Below are 22950 nucleotides of genomic sequence, written 5' to 3' on the forward strand. Positions count from 1 at the left end.
GATAACAGCATTAGTTATAAAGACAGGGTTTCAGTAAGGAGACAGACTCGGCACGTCTTACTTCTTTAGTCTCCAATAGAGGAAAAGGAGTGTCTTTTCTAATGTGATCAAAGTGGAAAGGTCCTAAAGTAGGTGAAAGGTCTTGATGCAAGGAGCAGTAGGAAAACTATTCAGAGGTCACAGCTAACATGAAACAAGCCATCTTTTGTGTAGATCTCCAACCCTATTTTTTCTTGCTATTGTTCCACACAGAGAAATGTCAGTGTGGGACCATGGGCCCCGGGGGCACAACACTGCTGAGCTCCACAGAACATCCGCACCAGGGCCACACTATAGCACCCACGCTGACATTTTTTCATATTGTGATTTCAATTCTGTAACGTAGGGCCACGACAATTAGCAGCTCCATGGCAGCCAAAACCTAAATCGATTCGTCAGGGTCGACTCTGGCACGGTTTCTCCTCTCGTATGCAACAAGTGCATGACACACACACGCACGGGAGCACAGTGATTCTGTGTAGGAGACTAATTGGCTTCAACTTTGTTTATGTGGGGAGCTTTCTTTGTCACCTACGTGAATATTCATCAGCCCGGGGGCCAATCACAGCCTCGCTTTGTTGAAAAAGGGTACCGAAAGGAAGACAAAACCGTTCCCACCAGAAAACTTCACTCTGTAAAGACACAAGTGCACGCTCGCGCATCGCCGCCTGCATGCAAACACACAGGGAGCATGAAAAAAAGAGGGCAGCTGCCTGAATCTCCCCTTTCTTCTTATTTTTGTCTTTCGCTAAAACATCTACATGTGAACACCAGGACGCACTGCTGCAAAAACAGAAGTAATGCTCAACTTCAAGTTGCATTTTTTTTGGTGGTGGTGGGTAGTGGTGGGGCTGCTAAAAGCTGCAAATTGGCTGATTGGTTCAGCATATTTAGTGCCTGTTAAATATCAACAAAAAATGCCAATGAATGCAGTTGTGTCAAAGGGTCTGCACTGATAGAGTGAGATAAGTGTGAATAGGGAAGGGAACAGAGGGAGACAGAGTGACAGATGGATGACTGGGACAGAGAGGCTCTTTCAGAAGCTGATAAGAGGCCCTATACACTCTTCTACCTCTGAACTAGAGTTGACAAAATGAATGCTGGTATTGTACACAGTGCTACACACTGTCAGTGGGTGGACTCGAACTGTCAAAAAATAGCCCAAGGAGCTAACACTCTGATATTATATGGACTGTACAGCTGCCCCACTAACACTGCATGGTGTAAACAGAGAGTACACCACTGACATTATATGGAGTAGAAGGCTAAAATAGCGGCATTATATGATGTAGGCTTAATAAACATTATATGGCCAATAAGTGAACACCTGTTGCATTCAGTATGAACTCACCACTAAAAAAAAACAAAAAAAACAACAAAAACAACTGAAGACATTCCCTTAATGCAATGGTGTTGTTCAATGGTGCCAAGAGGACAAATTAGGGAGTGCACCAAGAGATGTTTAACTTGAACTAATGTCTCACATTAAAAAAATGTCACCCATTATATGTAAGTTTTCCAAGCCGATTAGAAATGAAGAAGCGTTTTTATTGAAGCCACGGTGCATCACAAAGGGAATTTTTGTTTAGTGTGAGTAATGGATACTGAGGGGAGATGAGACAGAGGGCTTAGAAGCTGAACAAATAGTTCCTAAGCACTGCTGAACCGTTACATAAAAGGCTGTCACAGAGGAAGGACAAGTAAGCCTCAGCCAGAAATACTGATGGAGAAAGAAATAAATGAGTACGAGTGGGAAGACGCCAAAGCTGAAGGGATTTTACAGCATCCCACGAGCAGATACAACGTGGACAAACTGCTAAAAACTTCTGTGTCACTGCTCAACCAAAAGAGATACAGCGGAGCCCCTGAAAAAAGTCGAGTGTTTGGTTTTGTGTAAATTTGCAACCGTAATGTGTTTTTTAGTTCTTGCTGTCGCACGTTTAAAAGTTCTCACACATGTTTATGTGTTCTGGAAACTGTGAAAATGAATTGTGGTAGTTTTTTCATCAAGCTGTAAATAGCTTGAACTAAAAACTTAAACCCACGCTACAAAAATGCTCATGTTCTGAGGTTTATATGATCATCAGTAGGTCGCAAATCACTTTCAGACTACTGTGACATAAATTACACTATAAGATCAAAGAATCTGAAATTTAACAGACTTTTTCCTGTTTCACAGGTCTTAATAAATATAATAAAATATAAAATATAATGAAAAACATGGTTCAATTGTGAATAACTATAAATTAAATTAACATTTTGATCAGTTAGAACTGTGACTTTCTTTACAGCGTCACTGCAGCTTGACTCTGCCGACTACATTACAGGATGTTATCACTCGAGCAGCCTCTCAACACACACAGCAGAATACCCAGGTGGTCTCTATTGTGTTGTCGTTTGGAGTTTTTGCGTCATCGTGGCCTGAGAGATTTATAAAACTGAAGAAGCAGAGGAACAGACTAATACAAACAGGATGCAAAGTGAAAACACCGGGAAACTGGGAAATGAGGCCTGTAAAAACACAGTTGCACATCACTTGACCCGCGGCAGGTTTCCTGAAAACTGAGTTTGGGTTTTTATTTGTTTCAAAGGAAACAAGAATGTAGCAGAGGATGAAATGAAGAGAGATGAAAATGAAAAAAAAAAAAAGTTATATCTAGGGAGAAGGATATAAAACTAAATGGAAAGGGAAACTAGTGACCAACTGACATTAGTGACACCAGTGAAACCTCAGACACACCCATTTCTACACTACACAGTCAACTACACAACTGACTTCATCTTCAGGGTGTTTTTTAGGATTTTCCTCTGGTTCTAGCTGTAACCTAAAAAAACTTACAAACTCCTCTGATGTTGTCTAGCAACAAGCAACGGGGTTAAAAATAAAGTTGACTTTTATAACTCACACCATTAAGTTGATTTAATTAAATTTTAGCACAAGCTAAAAGTTGTGCACCATTATGGGTGTGGCTGCTTCCAGCCTGCGATGTATTACCTCAGCTGATCTGAGTCACTGAAATGGATGGTGTTTGTGGTCTTTACACAAAAACACAGCCACCCCCATAGACCATAGAGCAGTGACTACTTCATTTTTACATGTATACTTGTATTTATGGGTCTAAAACACAAATGAGTCATTTCCAAACTTGGCTTTAGTTAAGTCTCAGTTACGCTTGTGAAGTTTCATGACTGTTCGACAGGGATGTCTAACTCATTTTACATCGTGCGCCACATACAGCTCACTTTAATCTTAAGCGGGCCGGACCCTTTCTGTCTTTCACTGTGCAGAAGTTTACCTGCATTTTTAATCCTGGTGATTTCTTAATATAAGAAAAAGAAGAGCAATTATAACAGTATGTCATTTTTCTACACAACATTGAAATGCTGTTGTTGTAAATGAAATTATTCTGTCAGCATCACTCTTTGGGCTTAAATTGTAAGACATAAAAGTGTAAAGATTGAGAAAAAGCTAATTGCCCAGACTGCCCTGTAATTAGAAAACTGAAAGTTTTTGTCAATTAACAGAAAATATTCAGATATTTTTTTGTTACTGTGGACCCATTGTAAAAAAAAATGTGAAAAAATAGGAACTTTTCAGTCATTTAATTGTTTTCCACATAATAATTATTTGTAGTAGTAACTGTAGTTTGACCATAATTGAGGTCATAGTCCAGTAAGCTGGACTGGAGTCTTTGTCAGACCAATCCTAGCCCCTGGGCTTTATATTTGACACCCCTGCTGTTTAGTTTCTTGCATTGTTGCTGTCAATAGACATCAATGCAGATAGACAGACACAAGCCCAGGTACTCAAAACTGCCTTTGAGAAAGTTAAAACAGGTTTATCTCCAGCTGGGGCCTCTCTGTGCTTCGAGTAGTCAGTCAGATGAGAAAAAGCTACATAAATCCCAGTCGATTTCATTTCCATTGCTATCACAGGTGGTACCAAAAAAAAAAAAAAGAAGAAGGACCTGAGTCTAACCAATAACTTAAGAGTCTTATGATTTTCAATGTCCATGAGTAAGTAGGGTCTGCTTCAGTCTGAGTGATTTAATTTACATCACCAGAAGGGGAACAAGAAGCTCCCTGCTGCACAGACTTACACGCTTCCCTCAGGCAGATTTGAAGAATATCTAGGGTGTCCACAACTGTCCATGTGTACACACACAAGTATAATCCTTAGCCAGCAACAGAAAAGGCCAAAGGAGACACACTGAATGGTCCAAAAGAAGCAGGAAAGTGAGGGATGATGAAAAATAGAGAAAGAAGTTGGAAAAGAAAGAGGTTTTGCTGTGACTTTGCTCAGCTGTCTCATAATATTTACAGAATCTGCTGTCTAAACAAGCACTCTGCCTCAGCCTGGGATCCCACAGTGGAGTTTACACAAAGTATGTACTTCTGTGCTTCTAAGATCCCTTCATCACAGCCTCAGTCTGTATACAGTCCTACTGCACTGAAGCGCATGAGCCATAAATGGCTCACCAAGGCGGACCCATTAATTAAACAGCATGTTGTTTGAAGCAACTAAAGGCCCAAGTGACGACAGTAAATATGACCTATTTAAAAGAAAGACATCAAAGAAGAAGGAGCTGTTATCTCTAATAGAGGACAGTTAGATGCAAAACATAGCACTTAAAATCTTTATAGCAGAAAATAATACAAAAAAGTATATCCTGAACTTAGCTAGTGATTGTCTGAATGAACTAAAGGGCCTAATCACAAAAACAGGCTTCAAGAGCCAGTATTTATACACCAGCATGTGGAGCTTTGCTGGAAGGCATGGCGAAACAGTTCTGCAATGAACTCACAATTCTCTGCTTGATACCTGCAGCTGTGCACTAAAAATGTTTGAAAGCATACTTGGGTTCGTTTCGAAGCGTTCTGACTTGCACAGCGCAATGCTCAAAGGACTTATTGTTTTAGATTTTGACTTCAGTGAGTGATGTCAGTTTCCTTATGAAACATAAAGCCTCACATATGAAAGCATAAAAAATGTTGGCATGCAGAATCGGAGCGACTTGCTCATCTAACCGAAACAAGTTCACGGGAGTACAAAGTGACTCGACCTAGAAACACTGACAGTAATCATTTATTATATAACTCATCACTACCATTTGTGATCTGTTAGCTGTGCTGAGAGTTGGGTCGCAGAGCACAACAACGAGAGGCTGTGAAAACAGAATAAACCAATCAGTTAAAAATAGCTCCAAAGCTGGCCTTGAAGCTTTCCAGGCGTTGTCTAATTATTTTTAATGAGAATTCTGGTTCAGTTTTGTGTCTGCCGAATTCACAGAGCCACAGTAAAGGCTATTTGAATTTTCTTTTCATGTTCGCTGCACTGAAGTTTAAACCAGCTGAAGACCCAGCATAACTTTTTCTGCTGAATTTAACTGTTACGGTCAACAAGGGATTAAAGCGAAGCTTTAATTCTTAGTTTAGGAATTTTTCTTTGCATGTGTCAGCGTTGTTTAAGAAAGTAGAGCAACTTTGTGGTGCACTGCCCAGTGAACCTCCTGCTTTGGCCTTTCTGTGTGGAGTTCACACCCTGTAGCTCTCCCTCCACAGTCCACTGTGAAGTCAATTAACGATTCTTAACTGGCCATAGCTATTTATGTGAGAATTAAAGATTCTATGCTTCTCTGAGTGAGCTACAGGTAATGAACTGCCATTTCAATTAGCACTAGCCCGGATATGCAAGCCTAGCTGGATAAGCTTTGAGGAAAACAAGTGGTCTAAGCTTAATTGGTTCAGTTAAATGAACAACTAATACTGCATTTCACTGAATTTTCTTGTAGCAAAGAGTCTTTTGACCACTCAGAGTAGAAAAGTACAATATAAGAACAAGTCAAGGGGTAATATGTCTAGCTTCGAGAATGACAAGCAGCTAGCATAACAGTCTGTTAAGTTTAAGATAGGGTTTTGAAAGTTAGTTGGCTGTATTTAAAATGGAAAAAAAAAACAACGAATAATTCTGAAGGACTGCAAGTAAAATACAGCAGCCAGTAGCTCATTACTTAGCACCAGCTCCTTGCTTGTACAGCAGCTAGCTTTAGCTTCTATTCAGATGTAATGTAGATGATACTGGAATCCGTAATGCTTTCATTTTGCTAGGTAAATCTGTTTCATTAGTGGATAATAACAAATAAGCTAGTCAATGATGAGGCAGGTCAATAGAAGATTTCTACGCAAACTGACGAAAGCGAACACTCTCTGTCTGTGTCTGTCATACAGCCACATTTGCCCTTGAGCAGGTCACTGAACCTGCGACTGCCCTGTTGGAGGTTTTCCGTAGCAGCTGCAGGCTCTCGTGAATCTGTGGCACTGTGTGAAAGGTGAAAGGTAAACTGGGGTTTACCAAGAACAGCGAACTTCGCAAGCCTTCCCTGAACTGTTGGTCTGTTATACTTTAGATGATAGGTAAAGTTTGACCATTAAACAGAAAAACTGTAAGCGGTTCTCCTAGCAAGTCAATTAATAATTAAAGGAAGCAAGTTACTAAGTATTTTACTTAATATATTACTTAATCACTGCTACTTAAAATATGCCTGATTCTGCTGATATTCAACAACCAGTTTATCTAGACTTGCATGTCCAGAGCAGCAGTAAACCATGCAACTAGACGAGGAACACTTTCCCCATTTACGTGTCAAAATGTCACAGGAAGCCTCATCAAATATGTGCTTGAGCGGGACTTGTACATTGGTTTTCGCCAGCTCTCTCGCTCTATTTGTGTCAAGCATACTGTATGAGGATCTCAGGCACATTATGCAATTTAACACCAAACAAAACAGGAAAACCAACCTGATCAAAAGACAACACTGCTCCCAGGACACAGAACAAGACAAAAGCCAAGGACATCATTGTGCAAACAATTCCAAAGACATGCATGGTTTATTCCAGGAACTGACACACATTCATGGAAAGTGTCTTACCATGGAGTGGCCTACAATAAATACAGGTAGGTCAGGGTGGCGAGACTTCATCAGGTCAATGTGCTGAAGGGAGTCTCTGATATAAATCTGAAAGTCCTTAATGTTCATCCTGTCACCTTCGCTCTGGCCATGGCCAACTGTGGAAGAAAGAATCAGGAAAGTTTAACACATTATTTAAGACCTTCAAAAACAAGAAAACTTCACATTTTTTTTATGAAAAGAGGGCAAAGTAGCATGATACAAGGGTAATTATAAGCCTAGAGTTATAGCTTATAGCAGTTCAACAAGTTGAATTAAACACAAAACTGTTGAAAGGGTAACTGCATGAGAATAAAAGGCAAATCACAGGCATACTATAAAAATATGTTTTACATTTATTCCTTAAACTTTTTAAGGACTGACTGCATCCACATACAATTCAACTCAAGGGGAAGCCTTCTGCTTTGGTGATGAGAGACGTAAAGAAAAATAAAGGAAATGATGGAAAGGGAAACAGAAAAAACAGGGAGAGTAAGAATAAAATGGACTAGTAGAGGAAAAGTATGGGGGAAGAGTTGAAGTGAAAAAAATGATGGTTCAAGACAAAAGAGGAGGTAAAAGGGGGCAAACAAGAAGATGAAAGCAAGAAAAGACGAAAACAGAGATGATAGAAGTGAGCTTGACAGATGGAGAGGAGGGAAAATATCTGAATATGTATGTGCACATCCATATATTATATATATGTGCTGTCCTCAGGCTTTCCGCACCAATAACTGAGAGGTGAGGCTGGCTGCCATGGTAACCACCAACCCAATAACACTAGCTAATAAACATTCACATGTGCATCTCACACCTTCTCTCGTTGGCTCTGTAATGTTGAAAGTGTGTCAGTGTTTAGAAATGCATGCTTCCTATAAAACACTCCAAAAAAGATGGGACGCATTCAAAAAATGTATGCTTATTTTGAATTTCAAGATGTTTTCAAGTAAACATGTGGAAGGGTTTACCACATTTAAGAAGTTTGTGATGTTTCTTTTTTTTCTTTTTTTCTTTCTTTTTTGTTGTTGTAAAATTGCAGAGCATTGGTGGATGGTTATGTAGATAATGGTTTCATTATCTACATAACCAATACATGACATGGGATTAGAAGAATTCAGAGAAGTCTCAAAGCAAGAAAAGGGCTATGAAACTAGAACTCAGTGGCTACATATAAGCATCCATTATGGTATGAGAAGAGTAGTTTTTTACATACATAACCATAAATGCTGAACAGTATGTGAACATTCTGCCATCTTTCCTCTCTAGGGCCCATGCAACCATCCCAGGTAGGCAGAGCAATCCCCAGCAAGTTGGAACACAAGTGTTTACAGGCACTGTCCCAAACTTCCATGTCCTATTTCAGAGGTGTGTCATCTAAGACAGTCCCACAGCATCAAGAGCTTCTCATCTACTCCAGTCCCTGATCCTCTACGAAAGGCATATAAGTTGGATTCTAGAGCGCCACTGCCCGACAATGTCTTCATTTCAGGTCAGTAGCTCCACCCTCCTGAGTAGTTGGACAGTTTACCAGATTCCGCTTTGGCTGACTGAAAATCATATTCAATCTCCTCCTTAGCACAAGCCACGCATGGCTTGAGTTGCAGGTACCTTCCAGCCTTCTACGAATTCCAACCAACCAAGGTCGACAGGACTCTTTCTTTCAGCTTGATGGCTGGGGTCCAGCATCTCATTCGGAAATGGCCACCACTGCAGGCACATGCCCCCTCACAGCTGTAGCTCATCTGAGGTGTGGATCTATTCAGGCTCAATGTCCACAGTCTCCCTCAGGATGCTGTTGAATCTCTGCTGATGGTGGGAGTTGAAGATCTCTGGGGTAGGGGCCTCTGCTATGTGCTTGCAGCACATCCTCAAACTAAACGTTTTGGCACGCCAGGCTTACCCAGCATCCTTCTGCACCACAAGATCCAACTCACCACCAGGTGGTGGTCACCTGACAGCTCAGCTGCTCTCTTATCATGAATGTCAAAACACATACAATATATCCGAGCTCTGAAATACAGAAAACATCTTTTCCAGGAAAGGGTTTGTTTATTTATTTAGTAAGACAATGCCAAACCACATCACCACAGCATGGGTTCATAGTAAAAAAAAAAAGAAAAATCCAGGTGCTAAAGTGGCCTGCAAGAAGTCCAAACATGTCACCCAATTTTTCTAAAAAGAATAATATTTCCTTTTTTTTTAAAACATCTGATAGTTTGTCTTTTTGTCCTTTTGTTTTTCATCATTCCAGCTTCTTTGGAAATTGGGTTGTACAAGAGCACGTCTTCACCCTCAGTGCTTTCCTGTCCATCAATAGCATCAAAAGCAATCATCACTGTGTGCAAATCAATGTCCAATCACAGCTTCAGTGATGGAGTGGTGAAAACTTGAGATCAATGCACAGTAAACCACCACCGCTCTATTCTTTCAATGGCTTCTCACCCCATTAAATCCATATCTTCTGTTAGTACAGGTAATAACAGGTATTCCTGGAAAACACACATATCCCCGCACACACCTAACCTTTTAGACAACTGATGGTTATGATAAGGCCATGAGAACATTCCAGGACTCAGATCCAACAAAACATTTCATTACAAAAGCTGCAACAGGTAAAAAGAAAACAACCAACCCCCACCATCAAAAAAGTCCTATTTCCTCATCCTTTTTGCTTTAAACAAATGTGCATGTTACATACAAAGATTTTAGAAACATTTATGAATCAGAGGAGAGTGAAAATAATGAAGGTCAGCACGGCATTTACAGAATAATTATGAACAGTACCTAAATAGATTCAGAACTTCAGGACTTTTGTCGAGCTCAGGGAATCTGGGAATTTATTTCCCTTGTTTACCAAAGTATAGACAAATGGAAAACTGCTTTGCTTCAATGACTTTTTGTTCTCCTGTGGAGGGATCCACCTCTGGTGTGTTACTGCTCTTTTTACCCACATCTCTGCAAATTTCCAGACAGGGAAGGAGACAAACCCTCACACATTTACTGAGAAACACAGCAGGCTTTTGGACTCTCTGTGGCCATAACCAGTCAATAAGTATCTGAAAATGCCTTGTTGCCTCAGTAATATGGTTTACAGCATCGTGGACTTTAAGTTCTAACCTGTGATTCTTGCAGTGAATGAGTCAGGTTACGACTGAGCTTTTCATGTAGGAGAGAGAGAGGTCCTTTTTATCAGCCCATCATAGTATCTGCATTTGCATTATGAGATGCAAAGTCAAAAAGCCGTGAAGAGCATTTCTTCAGAGATGCCCCTTACATAAATGATTTCCAGTAAGCGTTACAGCCCCCAGAGCATGGCAGATCAACAGATCTCACGCTCTCAGAGATCTAAGATCCAGATCAGGAAGGTGGTTAAAATCGACACTCACTAATAATAAAGCATATAAAGATAATAAGAACTACAAAGGTTATTATTAATATTTGCTAGCTAGCTGGTTTTTGAAGTTTGCATTTTGCTTTTGCATTCTGTAAATCAGTAACTTTCAAAGAAACAACAGCCATCTGCAGCTTGATCTGTGAATATTGTTAACTGGTAAAAAAAAAAGATGCAGCCTGTTCTAGATAGAAAAAAGAAAAAAAAACACCAGTCAATGCAGGGTGTGAATGAATGAAAACCTTACCGGCCCATAATTAGAAAGAAAACACAAGAGACAGAAAAAAGGAGAAAGAGTGAAACATCTCATCTGCGAACTCTATCAAGAGCTGCCCAAGGCGATGTGTGTGTGTGCAAATGTGGAAGAAATAGATGAAAAACTGGAGTCTACAGGGACTTGTTCCAGTTCAGTATTTTCCATTTAACAGTGTGACATTTTACTGCGAGGCATTGAACAAACTGCTCCTCTGCGAGCAGCCTCAGCCGTCCTTATCATTCACTCCAATTTATTATCTGTCAGCTCTTTATTAGGATCTTCACCTCTGTAAATATTTTCACATTTCTGCCACTGAGACTTTTTTGTCATCTCATTCTCACTCTTTTTATGTTATTATGGAGTTTTATTGAGTGCACAGACTGATGTTCAACGGCAACTGCTGCACAGTCACATGGATTTAAACATCCCTGCTGTATTTAGCCCACGAGCACATCGTTCCTTGTTGATGGAGGCATCGGGACAGACATTTCCCTTTATCTAATTACTACTGACTAACAAGCCATTACCTAATTACTATCGACTAAAAAGCTAACACTCTGTGTCCTTCTCTTTCTACCCAAACCTTTCATTTGAAAGAATTTTACATTTTCTTTTTTAAGTGAACACATTGAACATGTAGTGACTAGATTATGCTTTATAAACTATATCAAGTGCTTTTAAGGTGAAGTCACTTCCATTTGAGAACTGCTCCCAGATTGTCAAATCCATCTGAATTGCATTCCTCTGAGCTTGGTTATTGGTTGCTGGCATGGATTTCTGATGGCTTTGCATAAAACAACTTTGCAAAGGTGGAAAGTAACGAATTACATTTACATGCGTTACTGTAATTGAGTAGTTTTTTTTTTGTTTATCTGTACTTTTTAAAGTCATTTTTCAAGTCGGTAATTTTACTTTTACTTAAGTATATTTTTTAAAAAGAGTTGTACTTCGCTACATTTTCAATCACACCCGTTACTGAGTAAATTAAAAGAACAAACACCCCCCCCCCCCCAACATTGCGCTTCAGAAATACTGCAGGGAATGATGGGTAGTAGAACAAATTGGCGTTGGGTCACGATAAAGATGGAGTCTGACATCGGTGGTACGGATCCAGCGAAAAAAGAAACCCCGTCGAATTCTGCTGAACCTGAACTCGAAGAAACCGATGTGAACCCCTGGCCGTATTTAAGGTACCATTTCGACTTCAAGTGCAAGAAAGGCAACAGTTTTATTATAGAATAGAATAGAATCGAATAATCCTTTAATTGTCCCACAAGGGGAAATTTGGTTGTAACAGCAGCCAGAAAGACACTTATACAAACAAATATTATGCAGTGTACGCTGTGTTTGCCCAGAGAGACCGAGTTAGCAGCTTTTAAAAATTCCACATCAAACCTGCGCAAGCATGTAGAGGTAAGTTAAATGAAACTTGTACATTTATTTTAGCAAAAAGGCTGTGCTCAAGTTAATCACATTAAGTTAAGACATAAGCTGTTATTGGGTTATTTTTTTCTCCTTCTCTTTCCTCATGTTGTGCATTTTCCATTGTTATACCTCTCTGACCTGCCTTCCCCATGTGATGTTTGTGTAATGTACGTATGGTCAGAAGGGTAAGATGGTGCTGGCAAAGGTCGGCAGCCTTAATCCAATTTCCTTCGGGGTCAACCTTCAGGATCAATAAAGTTTTATTGAATTGAATTGAACTGAATTGCTCCTCAAAATGAACAGAGCAAGGCCAAGTTTAAAAAATTAAAACACATTTTTATAGCAGCTGCTATACAGCTCAATTCAGTACTTGTTCTCTTATTTGACAGTTTAGAACACATTCTCATGTAAAAGAATTATATGGTTTTGACAGTTGGTTGGTTTGGTGACCATTATCCATTTTGATGTATAGACTTGCAGTTTAACTGCCACTGCACTTTAATTTGTAAAGATTTTCTTTTAATTAAATAACAACTACTTAGAAATTTATCCCATTGTCTTTTTTGCACTACTCAGAAGAGGCTGTCCTCCTGCTGACAAAAAAGTAACTGTAACTTTTACTCTGAGTACATTTTAAATGAGCTACTTTTTACTTTTACTTGAGTAAATTTTTAGACAGGTAATTTTACTTGTATTTGAGAAAAATTTCAGCAAAGTAATAGTACTTTTACTTGAGTAAAATATTTTAGTACTCTTTCCACCTCTGCAATTATGACTTCAAATATAAGTATCTACACTGGGAGCAATGTCAGAGAGAAAGACATGGCCCAAAGTGTACCTGGGTTCATTTCTTTTTTTTTTCTTTTGTTTTTGAGGAAATACAACCAAGGTGGTCACTGTAGTCTGTCAACTGATCGTTTCAAACAAGGGTGGAAATGTGCCGTAAATGTTCAAAGGTGTTGATCAGGGAAATCCCAAAAGCTTTCACTTCCCCCGACCAAGTCACTACGTGAGTGATTCCTGAAGTTCTTTTTATGACTTCTGCTCCTAAGTATATGTGGCGATGTCTCAGTCTATAGCAAAGATTTACTGACCTCAGTAAACCCAAACCCACAGTGTATCTACACAATTACAGGCGTCTTTCTCAAAGGCACAACATTTAGGCGCATAATGTTTAACAGGTAAATTTCAAAATATTGGTGGTTACTGTGTAATTTAAAGCACCGCCATAGCCAGTTTCTGTGTGTCATTTCACAGTCCACATATTACCCAAAAAGTTCACAGTTTAGTACCATGATGAGCCAGTTTTTAAACTTTAATGAATCCACTCAATCAGCCTTTTCAGCTGATGAACAATTATGGAAAGTCTTCATGATTTTTGATTGAATAGAATGCGTTAAAGTACCAAATACATCTTTTCACTCCATTAACAGCGGCCCTTCTGTGGATGTCAACATGAGAATTTGAAGCCTGTGCAGTTCTATCTATCGCAAGAGTTTCATAGTTTCCTTAATGAAAAGATTTCGAGAGTGCTATTAAGGGTGATCTTTAACAGAGATGTTATTTCATTAAACCGAAACCCAAAGCCTAAAGCATGCTGTGTCTTGTCTGATTCTTGTCTGGGCTCTTTTCTTTTGCCAAGAGGTCAGTTGGATGTTTCTAAACCACCAGTCACAAGTTTCATTATTACAGCCAGCCTTGAATGTGAAGTTTTCCTCGACATGGCATTAAAACAACAAAGCAGAGAGGCAGTGCCGTGGAACAACAGGGGAAAATGAAAACTAATTAATTCTCCCTGATAGCCTTAGTTCTCCTTAGTGATGGATTTTCTGTGCCAGTTGCTTTGCGTGCAAACTACCGATAAAAAATGAAGGCAGCCATATGTGTAAATGCATGGATGCAAAACAGCACTGTGATTTACGTGTTTGTCACTCACCGTGGTCGTGTGCAAATACCAGCAAGGAGAGTTCTTTCAGTCTCTGTGCCATCTCATCATATGGGCCACAATGTTCCCCAGCTCCATGGGCAATAAATACCAGAGCCCTGAGAGGAAAAAACACACAAAAAAAATAGTTTAGCTCTTCACAAACACAGACCTTTATCCCGTTTTTTGTGCAGAACCGTACTTCCTAGATTTCCTGATAAACTCCTACACTGACCACTTAAAATGGGGTTAAAGTAGAATTGTTCGTGGATGGAAAAGCATCATCTAAATGTAATCTAAAAGAAACCTATTAACAGTAGGATTTAATTCACGCATCTGCCCACCACTTACTTGACTGGATGTGCATCAATGTATTTGCGTACGTGTGTCAAGGGGGGATTGTGAAGCCAGACATTGGGAAAAAATGGCGGATAAAGAATGGCAGATAAAGAATGGGCAGGCTGTGTTTTCAGAGATAACAGCTATCGTCCATCTGCCTGCATGCCTGCCTCAACCAATCCCTTCCTCTTCAACTCAAAACAGAATCAGAGGAGTCCAGTAAAACAAAGAGTGAACCATCACTGCTCATCCATTTTCATCTGTTTCTTTTCTTGCTGCTTATCCGTTTGGAGCAGGACACAAGTTGGAGCCTGTTCTAACTGACAATGAGCAAGAGATAAGGTACACACTGCACATGTCCATCACAAGGATAGCATAGAGACAAAAGATTCATTAGCTCTAGAAGTTACACAGTTGACAAGTATTTCTACTGCATCCCTGCACACTGTCAGTGATGTGTAACACGTTTTCAGAATCTTACACCAACATACTGTTCTTCAAGCATGTAGAGACTTGCTTAACGCCTCCCTAAATATAACAAAGCATCATTTCTTCTTCTACACCCAAATAGACAATTTTATATTTCAAACATTAAAGGTACTTTGTGACATGAGGCTATTAGTTCCTGTGTACTCAGAAAGGGATATCTTTTGCTAATTAACAGTCTAGTCTTCTCCTGTCAGACAAGTTTCTTTTAAAAGGTTTTGCCTCTGCTATCGGTGCATATTAAGCAGCGGAGCGGCACCGAAATGCTCAAGCGTTTTTTTCCACTCTAAGCAGCAGCAGCAGCAGCACTGAGAAGGCTGTGAAAGCTTCAATCAGCAGCAGACAATTAGCCCAAATGTATTCAGAGGGAGGGAAAAAAAGGAACCAAGTGAAACAGGAGGAAAGGAACTGAAAGTTTGAGGCAAGCTGAGGGGTGGATGCAGAGGAGTATAATAGAAGAAGATGTTCATCAGGCTTCATTAGCAAATTTCACTAACAGCTCTTTTCCTTGTTTTTTTTTTGGGAGAGAGCCGTCGCTTCGGGCTACATGTTCCTCGGCTCGCAAAAAAAAGCATGTGTGTGAATGACCATCTTTGTATGAGAATAATATTGTGTAACACACATGCCAAGGGGCAGCAGGGGATTATTGGGGTTAGTCTAAGCTAACCGTAAAGACAACTGCATGGTGAACAATAGGATACACGCCCTCTTTGCTAATTTGCTGTCTTTGCTTTTCAAATGCCTCCTATGTCTGTGGGATCTTATCATTTTCTTCCTCTTTCTTCCAGTGTCCTCCGTCTTTCTCATCCTTCAGTAGGTTTTACTGTAGCTTAATGGCGCTTCATCTGTGTAGCTACTGTCTGATGGCAGCTAACAGTAAGAGATGTAAGGATTTAACTGAATCTTAACATATGTTTCTATTCATTCAACAGCAGGAATCTCCAGAAGAATCATTTTCAGAAATATTCAGGCCGCAGTGGTGTGTTGGGTCAGCCTTGCAAAGCAAGCAATTTCACTTTGCTAAATGTCTTCTAGGAAGAGGCAGGAGGAGTTCGCTTGAATCAATTAATTGCAAATAGTTCAGAAGACTGTGGTATTTTGACATTTGACTCTTTGTGAAATACAAACCTTACCTTTAACTGAGTGGACGAGTTCTCGCTACAGAAGAAGAACAATAGGAGTTTCAAAATATCAAATGTTAGTCACGTGGACTTTTGGATAACTGGATTAGACGATATCTGGAATTTACACTTTACACTCATACAACTACACGAACCATTCAAGCCATAAGTGCATATTGTATGTCTGAGAAGACACACATGCGATATACAACTTTGAATTGGAGTTTTCACAGGACTCTGTGCAGTCCTGTCGTACGGCCCAGATTGGGTCGAGCTTTAGCTTTCGGACAGATCGGCTCACATTAACTCTAGAATACGTTGGTAGGGAGGAGCTCATAGTCAATTCAGTGACTGCAAGGTGCCCACATGCTGTAGCTGCACAACAGGTCCAAATCATCCACCCTCCACCACCATGAGTTTTTTGCACACAAATGCTATGTTTAATTTTTTGCCAAAAATGGTGCTGTGCACTATGGCTAAACATCTCTACTTTGGTCTCGTCTGTCCACAGGAAAGAAGTCTGTTGCAGTTCTGTATGTTGAATCTGTATGTTGAATTAATGACGTTTAGAATTGGAAGTTTTTCTCTTGATGTCTTGAAAGCTGGAGCAGCTGCAAATGAACTCTAAGCTGTATCCTGGTGTGGCTCATTACACTTGCATGATGAATCTTTTGCATAATGAATTAGAGCTCACATTATTTCATACATGAAGCTGAAATACTTAAATCATACAAAAAAAAAAGACTTTTCTCACCCCTTCTCATTATTTCTTTTTATTCTGTCTTTTCTCTCATGGGAACCAGAGACCCACTTGTCTCTCACACAGTTTTAGCTGCTGGAACAGCATGGCTTATAACCAGCCTTATTAAAACACTCATGCCTCCCACTGGCTCTACTCAGAGCTACTCTAAACAACCACAGGCCTAAACAAAACCAAGGAGCTAATCCCCTTAACACAATGCTGATGGACTACAAGCAAGATTATAGAACCTACCAGCAGAGCTCAAATTCTCCAGTTCAAATGCAAAGTTAAATCATTTCTGGCATTTTGATGCTCGCAAACAGTAAAACAGAGGACACAAATAAGTCCTTGTACATTTTTCCACAGGAACTCTTGCCACAGGATTATTTATGCTGTCTGGCTCTAGGCATTTAAGCATGTCACAGAGCTTAATCTGAGAAAGCCTCACAGCGATGAAATGTCATTGGATTAAAAATAATGCACAATACAAGTACTATATGGGGTTTGCAGTTGGTGTCCTGTCAAGTTCTACATTTTTGTTTTTAACAGTGGTCTTTATAGAGAGCATGCCTTTTGCACAGCATGAGATTATTTTTAATGCAACAGGTGACTGGAAGAAATCTAGGATCCAAAGCACCTTGCACTGCTATACAAGTTCTTTAACTCTGCAACATGAAATGCAGTGGTAGAAGACACACAAAGACTGCATTGTAACAAGTCTGCTCGATTCAAAACATTTCAGACCTTCAGACTTTCGTATGAGTCAGTAACTTCCAAGGTGACAGGAAGATTTGATGCAATCCCAGCAAAACAAAGTGGATATGACAGAGAAGAACGATGTGACAGGCGGAAAATGACAAGGAGCTTTGGAGAGAGAGAAACTGTGACAAACTGCTATGGAAAGCTACGCTAGAAATGGTGGTGTTATTATAGAAGGTGTGCAAGGGTGTGCTTGACAGTAAAAAACACACACGCAAACAGACAAGAGAGCGACTGCTGTGTGATGGAAAGAAATGGAGGCAGACAGACTGCAGACAGTCTCATCAGAAACCCAGTAAACATGGTTGAGACAGCAATGTTATCTTGAGGGTAAAAACTGGTGGCAGTATGATGGCAAAACACTGCAAAGTGCACGCACTATAGTGGTACACCAAAGCTGTCTTTTTACAAAGATTTATTTTTTTATTTTAATTTATTTTTAATACATTAATACAAAATTAAATTTCAGTACAAAGCTAATTTTGCTAAGGACCAGATGTCCACACAAAGGTCTCTCCGTGTACACAGACTAGTATTACTAGAGCCTTGAGAAGGTTCTTTTACATATCCAAATGTCAGTTCTGTCTCATTTCTAGCATAGTGAACCACACCCATGGCTCCTGATGTCAAGATTATAGACTTGTGTTGCAGTGTCAGTGTGTCATCTGTTGAGGGCTGAGGACTGGGCCCCTGTCATGCTCATGGGCTCAAATATTTTTAATTTGGCTTTCTTCCACTGATCTTTATGTTTCTGTGGATTAATTTCTTTCTGACTCTCTTACTCCAGACGATGTTGAAGGCAGACATATATCTCAGAGGCCAACGCTGCCGTTTTTCCACCAAGATTAAATATTGACGAGAGACGGTCAGCCGACAGTTACTTAATGTCAAGATGTTTACCGGGAAAGTTTACACCAGTGAAATGAAAACTCAAACCAGAAAAAACAGCTAAATATTTACGGTCTTTAGATAAATAATACTCTTCTGCACCGTGAAACATTTCAAATAAAAAAACGATCAGTTCAACTAAAGAGCGCACATGCTGTTGAAATTCCAACAAATGGTATTAATTTAATGTCAAACAGCCCGTTGTTTGTGAAAGGTTTAAAAATGAAATGTCACAGTACATTTGCCAGCTGTCTACTTTCAAGCAGAAGGACATCAGCTCAGGCATGAGATGCACATGTAAAGCAGGGCTTCATATCAAAAGATAAATGAAGTGAACTGGTCTGCACAGTCAGCGTCCAGTGCAAAAACATCCTGAGAGGAACGACGTTACCATACATGAGTTATGGGCAGCGTGTGTAATAATGTCTTCACATTAACATGTTAACCTGTTCCTCTGTTTCATACAGTAAACAGGAATAAATGAACCACAATTGTTTCACCTTCCACTAATCATGTTACTTTTAAACCGAGTGAGCAGGGTTACAGTTTAGAGCCTGTGCATACAGGTGGATTAACCATTACTGAAACATAAAGAAATTATTTTGGTAATCACCAATACTAATTCAGGACAGCTGTAGCATAAACTTTGGTGGTCTAATAAATTTGATAAGCACTCTATATCAAAATAAAAAGCAGAAAGTTCAACTTTTAACACTAATCCACAATGTAAAAACACTGATTGCTGTAATATTTTGTCATTGGCACAGAGAGTGTTAATGATGGATTCAATCCCCCTCAGCATGGAGGACACGAGTAACGCACACAAAAGCGTTTTTTCCTATTGCACAACTTTTCTCTTTAAAATAACCCCAAATGGTTGTGGCCCAGCCATAATTTGATTTTAGCCACATGCTTTGAATTGTTAACAAGCTGGAATATTCCTCTCCTGTCAGGTTTCTGGAGACTGAGAGAGTCAGTCAGTCCCTATTTTGGTATACCCACAGGCTCCTGTGGTGCTGCCTATAAATGTAAATAGCCATTACATTATCACACTCCCACCTCTTAAGCATTTACTGGAGCTTCACACCAAACATGCTGGACACCGTCTGAGCTGAAGAAATGTACTGAATCTGAATTGACCAAAAAACTGTACTTCCGATATTAAGACTTTTACATCTTCACATTTACACGCATACTTTGAGCTGTCACAAAATTCTCTTGTGCCAAGACTGAAGCACTTCCCCAGAGTTTTATGGGGCTTGACTGCTCATGAGGTGCACCATCTCTGACATCGTTTTAAAAGCAGAGCCACACAGCTACTGTGATAAACTGCACTGTACTCATTTTGTACCTCCTGATTACTGCGGCAGCTCGATTGTGATTCATTCTTATGTTGTCACTGTTCTGTCTGTATCCTTCTCCATTTTTTTGAAGTGTCTTGTTCAGATTTTTTATTTAGTAGAAATTATTTTCCCCAAGGATCCCAAATACAGACATGCAGATAGACCAAGAACACTGGAAATCATTGGAACTAATGCATATGTCTGAAATATGAAGCTATTACGATTTTGAATAATTTGACATTTCAGTCATATTGCACAGGTATGCACTTACACCTGTTGCATATTTGTTCTTGTTTATAATTTAAACCAATGGTGATGTAATGCTATAGCACTTCATTTACTATCTTACTGCATTTTAATATGTTTTTTATCACTACTTGCTGTTACAATGCATCACTGTTATCATAAGTGTTACCAAATTACCTACCATAACCACCTGAAGTGGCTATTTATGCTTTCAATTGGAAAATCCATGGCTCAACTCATTTTAATGTAAAGGCTGCTGGAGGTGATAATTATGCAAAAATGATTACTTACTGTTTAGTAGATCACTTGGAGTCAGTTCTTTTTTTCTCTCTTTTCTATATTAATTTACAGTAAATTATCCCAGCTGGCACCTGGAATCACCCATTTGGGAAATTTCACATGGTGCTCATATTTTATACTCAATTACTCAGCCTAATTTCCCCCCAAGCTCCAACACGAAAAGAAATACGATGCAGTGCATCTTTTGTCTTCATACAGTATCTATATCATGTATCATGGATACAGTGGAAATGAGCAGCGAGGAAATTAAAGAGGCTGACCCCAGAAACATGAACACACAAAGAAGCTTGTTTAGAGTTTATCAGCAAAAAAGGCTGATAAGACCATGGCCTGTTTACACAACCTGTGCATACACCGATCAGGTATAACATTATAACCACTGACAGGTGAAGTGAATAGTCCTTACTATCTTTTTATCATGGCACCTGTTAGCGCATGGGCTATATTAGGGGACAGGTGAACATTTTGTCCTCAAAGTCGATGTGTTATAAACAAAAAATGGGCGAGAGTAAGGATTTAAGAGAGTTTGGCAAGAGACAAACTGTGATGGCTAGACGACCGGGTCAGAGCATCTCCACAACTACAGCTCTTGTGGGGTGTCAGTGTCAGTCTGCAGTGGTCAGTATCTATCAAAAGTGGTCCAAGGAAGGAACAGTGGTGAACCATCAACAGGGTGATAGGCAGCCAAGGCTGACTGATGCATGTGGGGAGCAAAGGCTAGCCCATGTGGACCGATCCAAAGCACGAGCCACTGTAGCTCAAATTACTGAAAATGTCACAGACCCGGCTCTGGAGGACTGGGGGTCCGTGAGCAGTTTTGACTGTTGTTGTTGTTGTTATTGTTGTTGTTATTATTATTATGATGATTATTATTATCGTTATTATTTGGTGATGTGTGCGTCTTTCTGCACAATGCTGTGTTAGTCTGTGTTCCACTCATTATATGTATAGGCAGGGTGTGGGTGTGTACATGTGTGGCTGGAGGATGGAGAACAGCCACATGCAGGCCTGACGGGTGTGGCCCTGCAGGAGGACTAGCCACACCTGAAGTTCCTGCCACACACCTGTTGGTGATCAGGGCTCGTCGGGGGAGCTACTTAGGAGAGTGTTGGAGCTCCCGCCAGGGTTGGTGTTGATGGCTGTTTCTGTGGTTTCCCCCCCAGGTGGAAGAGTGGACCAGAACAGCAGCACGCACAGGGTGTGCGAGAACACAACAGCGGGGAGCACGAGCACACACACACGGGATTCAAGGGAGCAACGGGGAGTTATTGTGTTTACAGCCTTCACTGTAAATAAAGTGCACTGTTTGCATCGCAGAACCATGCGTTTTGGGTCCTCATTCCCCCATATCCCCACGGTCTGCCAGCCAGACCGTGACAGAAAAATTGTAGCTCAAATTGCTGGTTCTGATAGAAAGGTCATAATGTGATGCCTGATTGGTGTACGTGTGCTGTATTCTGTAAAAATACAGGTGTACAATGTATGTGTGTGTGGTATACTAGTGTCCATCCGAGTAGTGGAAGATCTGTCAATCATTGTTTATATCCAAGTAGTCCACCCGTCGACTTTTCACCTACTTCCTGCTTCTAGGGAAAGAACTTTCAGAAGCCTTTGACCTTTGGCCTTTCCTCTAATCCTAATGCAAATAACAAATACTGAAAAAAATAAAGAACTATATAATATGGCTTTACGTTGTATAATAAAAGATAAAGCCAGTTAACAGCTTGAGAACATACAAAAATCTATTCTGTACATCTGCATTCTTCATGCATCATTAAATGAAATGGCAACAACAGAGTGAAGGTAACAGAGCCTTATTTAACTTAAGAATGAAAATGTCTTATTTAGTACAAGTTAAACGTGAAATAAGATATAAAAACAGAGGAGCACTGATATGGTTTATAACAGTAGTCAGTGTTAGTGTTCATGAAACTAGTTTCACTCTGGAAAATGTTGAACAACAGCAAAGCCACCCTAGAAGTTACCTAAATTTCGTACATGTCCATCAGTCAGAGCGTGTGGCTATTGCTCCAAGCAGGATTATCTTGTTAATTAAACAGCAATAATCAATGATTTGTGGAAGCTTGATTCTGTACAAGCTCTACAAAGGTGCGTGGTGCTGGCTGCCTGGTAAACACCTGCATGGACATGCTTTGAGGAGCTGAAGTTTCCAGTGCATACATTTGCTTTCCAACCGTGTGCTCAGTTTCTGCTTCGTCACTAATCAAACATGACATGCAATAAACTACATGGCCCACACAGATATGAGTCATTAATTGCTGGCCTGCCACCATGGTTACAACACCTCTCTTCATAACTTTGGTGATGTTAACAGCCGTGGTGAAAGTAGCTGTGAGGTCACTTTGCCTTCATGAAATTCTCATTTTTATCATTGTCTGATTCACTGGCAAAAACAATGATAAATAAAATAATAAGCTGTAGTCCTAGATGATCACATAATGTCATTATCATTGCTACACTCTATTCATAACCACACAAACCCTTCGCTGTTTTTAATAAACTGTCAAAAGGAAAACACCCTGTCTGGAGATTCCTTTGATCCTCAGAGTTTATCTCTACACGAGGTGCTACTGAGGCCGACGTGAAACTATTCTTATCACAAAAGTGAAAAAGATAAATACTCCTGCTGCTGCTTTCAGGAACAATCTATTAACCTATAACATATTCAGCTTCCCCTAGGTACTGTATATACCAGTTCAGATATAGTTCTACTTAGATTACAA

The 22950-nt window shown here is 39.9% G+C and overlaps 1 protein-coding gene across 1 annotated transcript in view; it reads right to left on the bottom strand.

Annotated features, from left to right (window-relative positions):
• Positions 1 to 22950, bottom strand: part of mgll (monoglyceride lipase) — a 41155-nt gene that overhangs the window by 12577 nt on the left and 5628 nt on the right. Inside the window, exons 3-4 of the mRNA XM_005730698.1 lie at positions 13995 to 14101; positions 6969 to 7105 (exon numbers count right to left, since the gene is read on the bottom strand). Coding sequence (XP_005730755.1) covers positions 6969 to 7105; positions 13995 to 14101 — 244 coding nt within the window. The remainder of the gene's footprint in view (positions 1 to 6968; positions 7106 to 13994; positions 14102 to 22950) is intronic.

The sequence above is a fragment of the Pundamilia nyererei genome, unplaced genomic scaffold (genome assembly GCF_000239375.1).
Source record: "Pundamilia nyererei isolate P.nyererei 1_Seehausen unplaced genomic scaffold, PunNye1.0 scaffold00039, whole genome shotgun sequence".
Classification (NCBI taxonomy): domain Eukaryota; kingdom Metazoa; phylum Chordata; class Actinopteri; order Cichliformes; family Cichlidae; genus Pundamilia; species Pundamilia nyererei.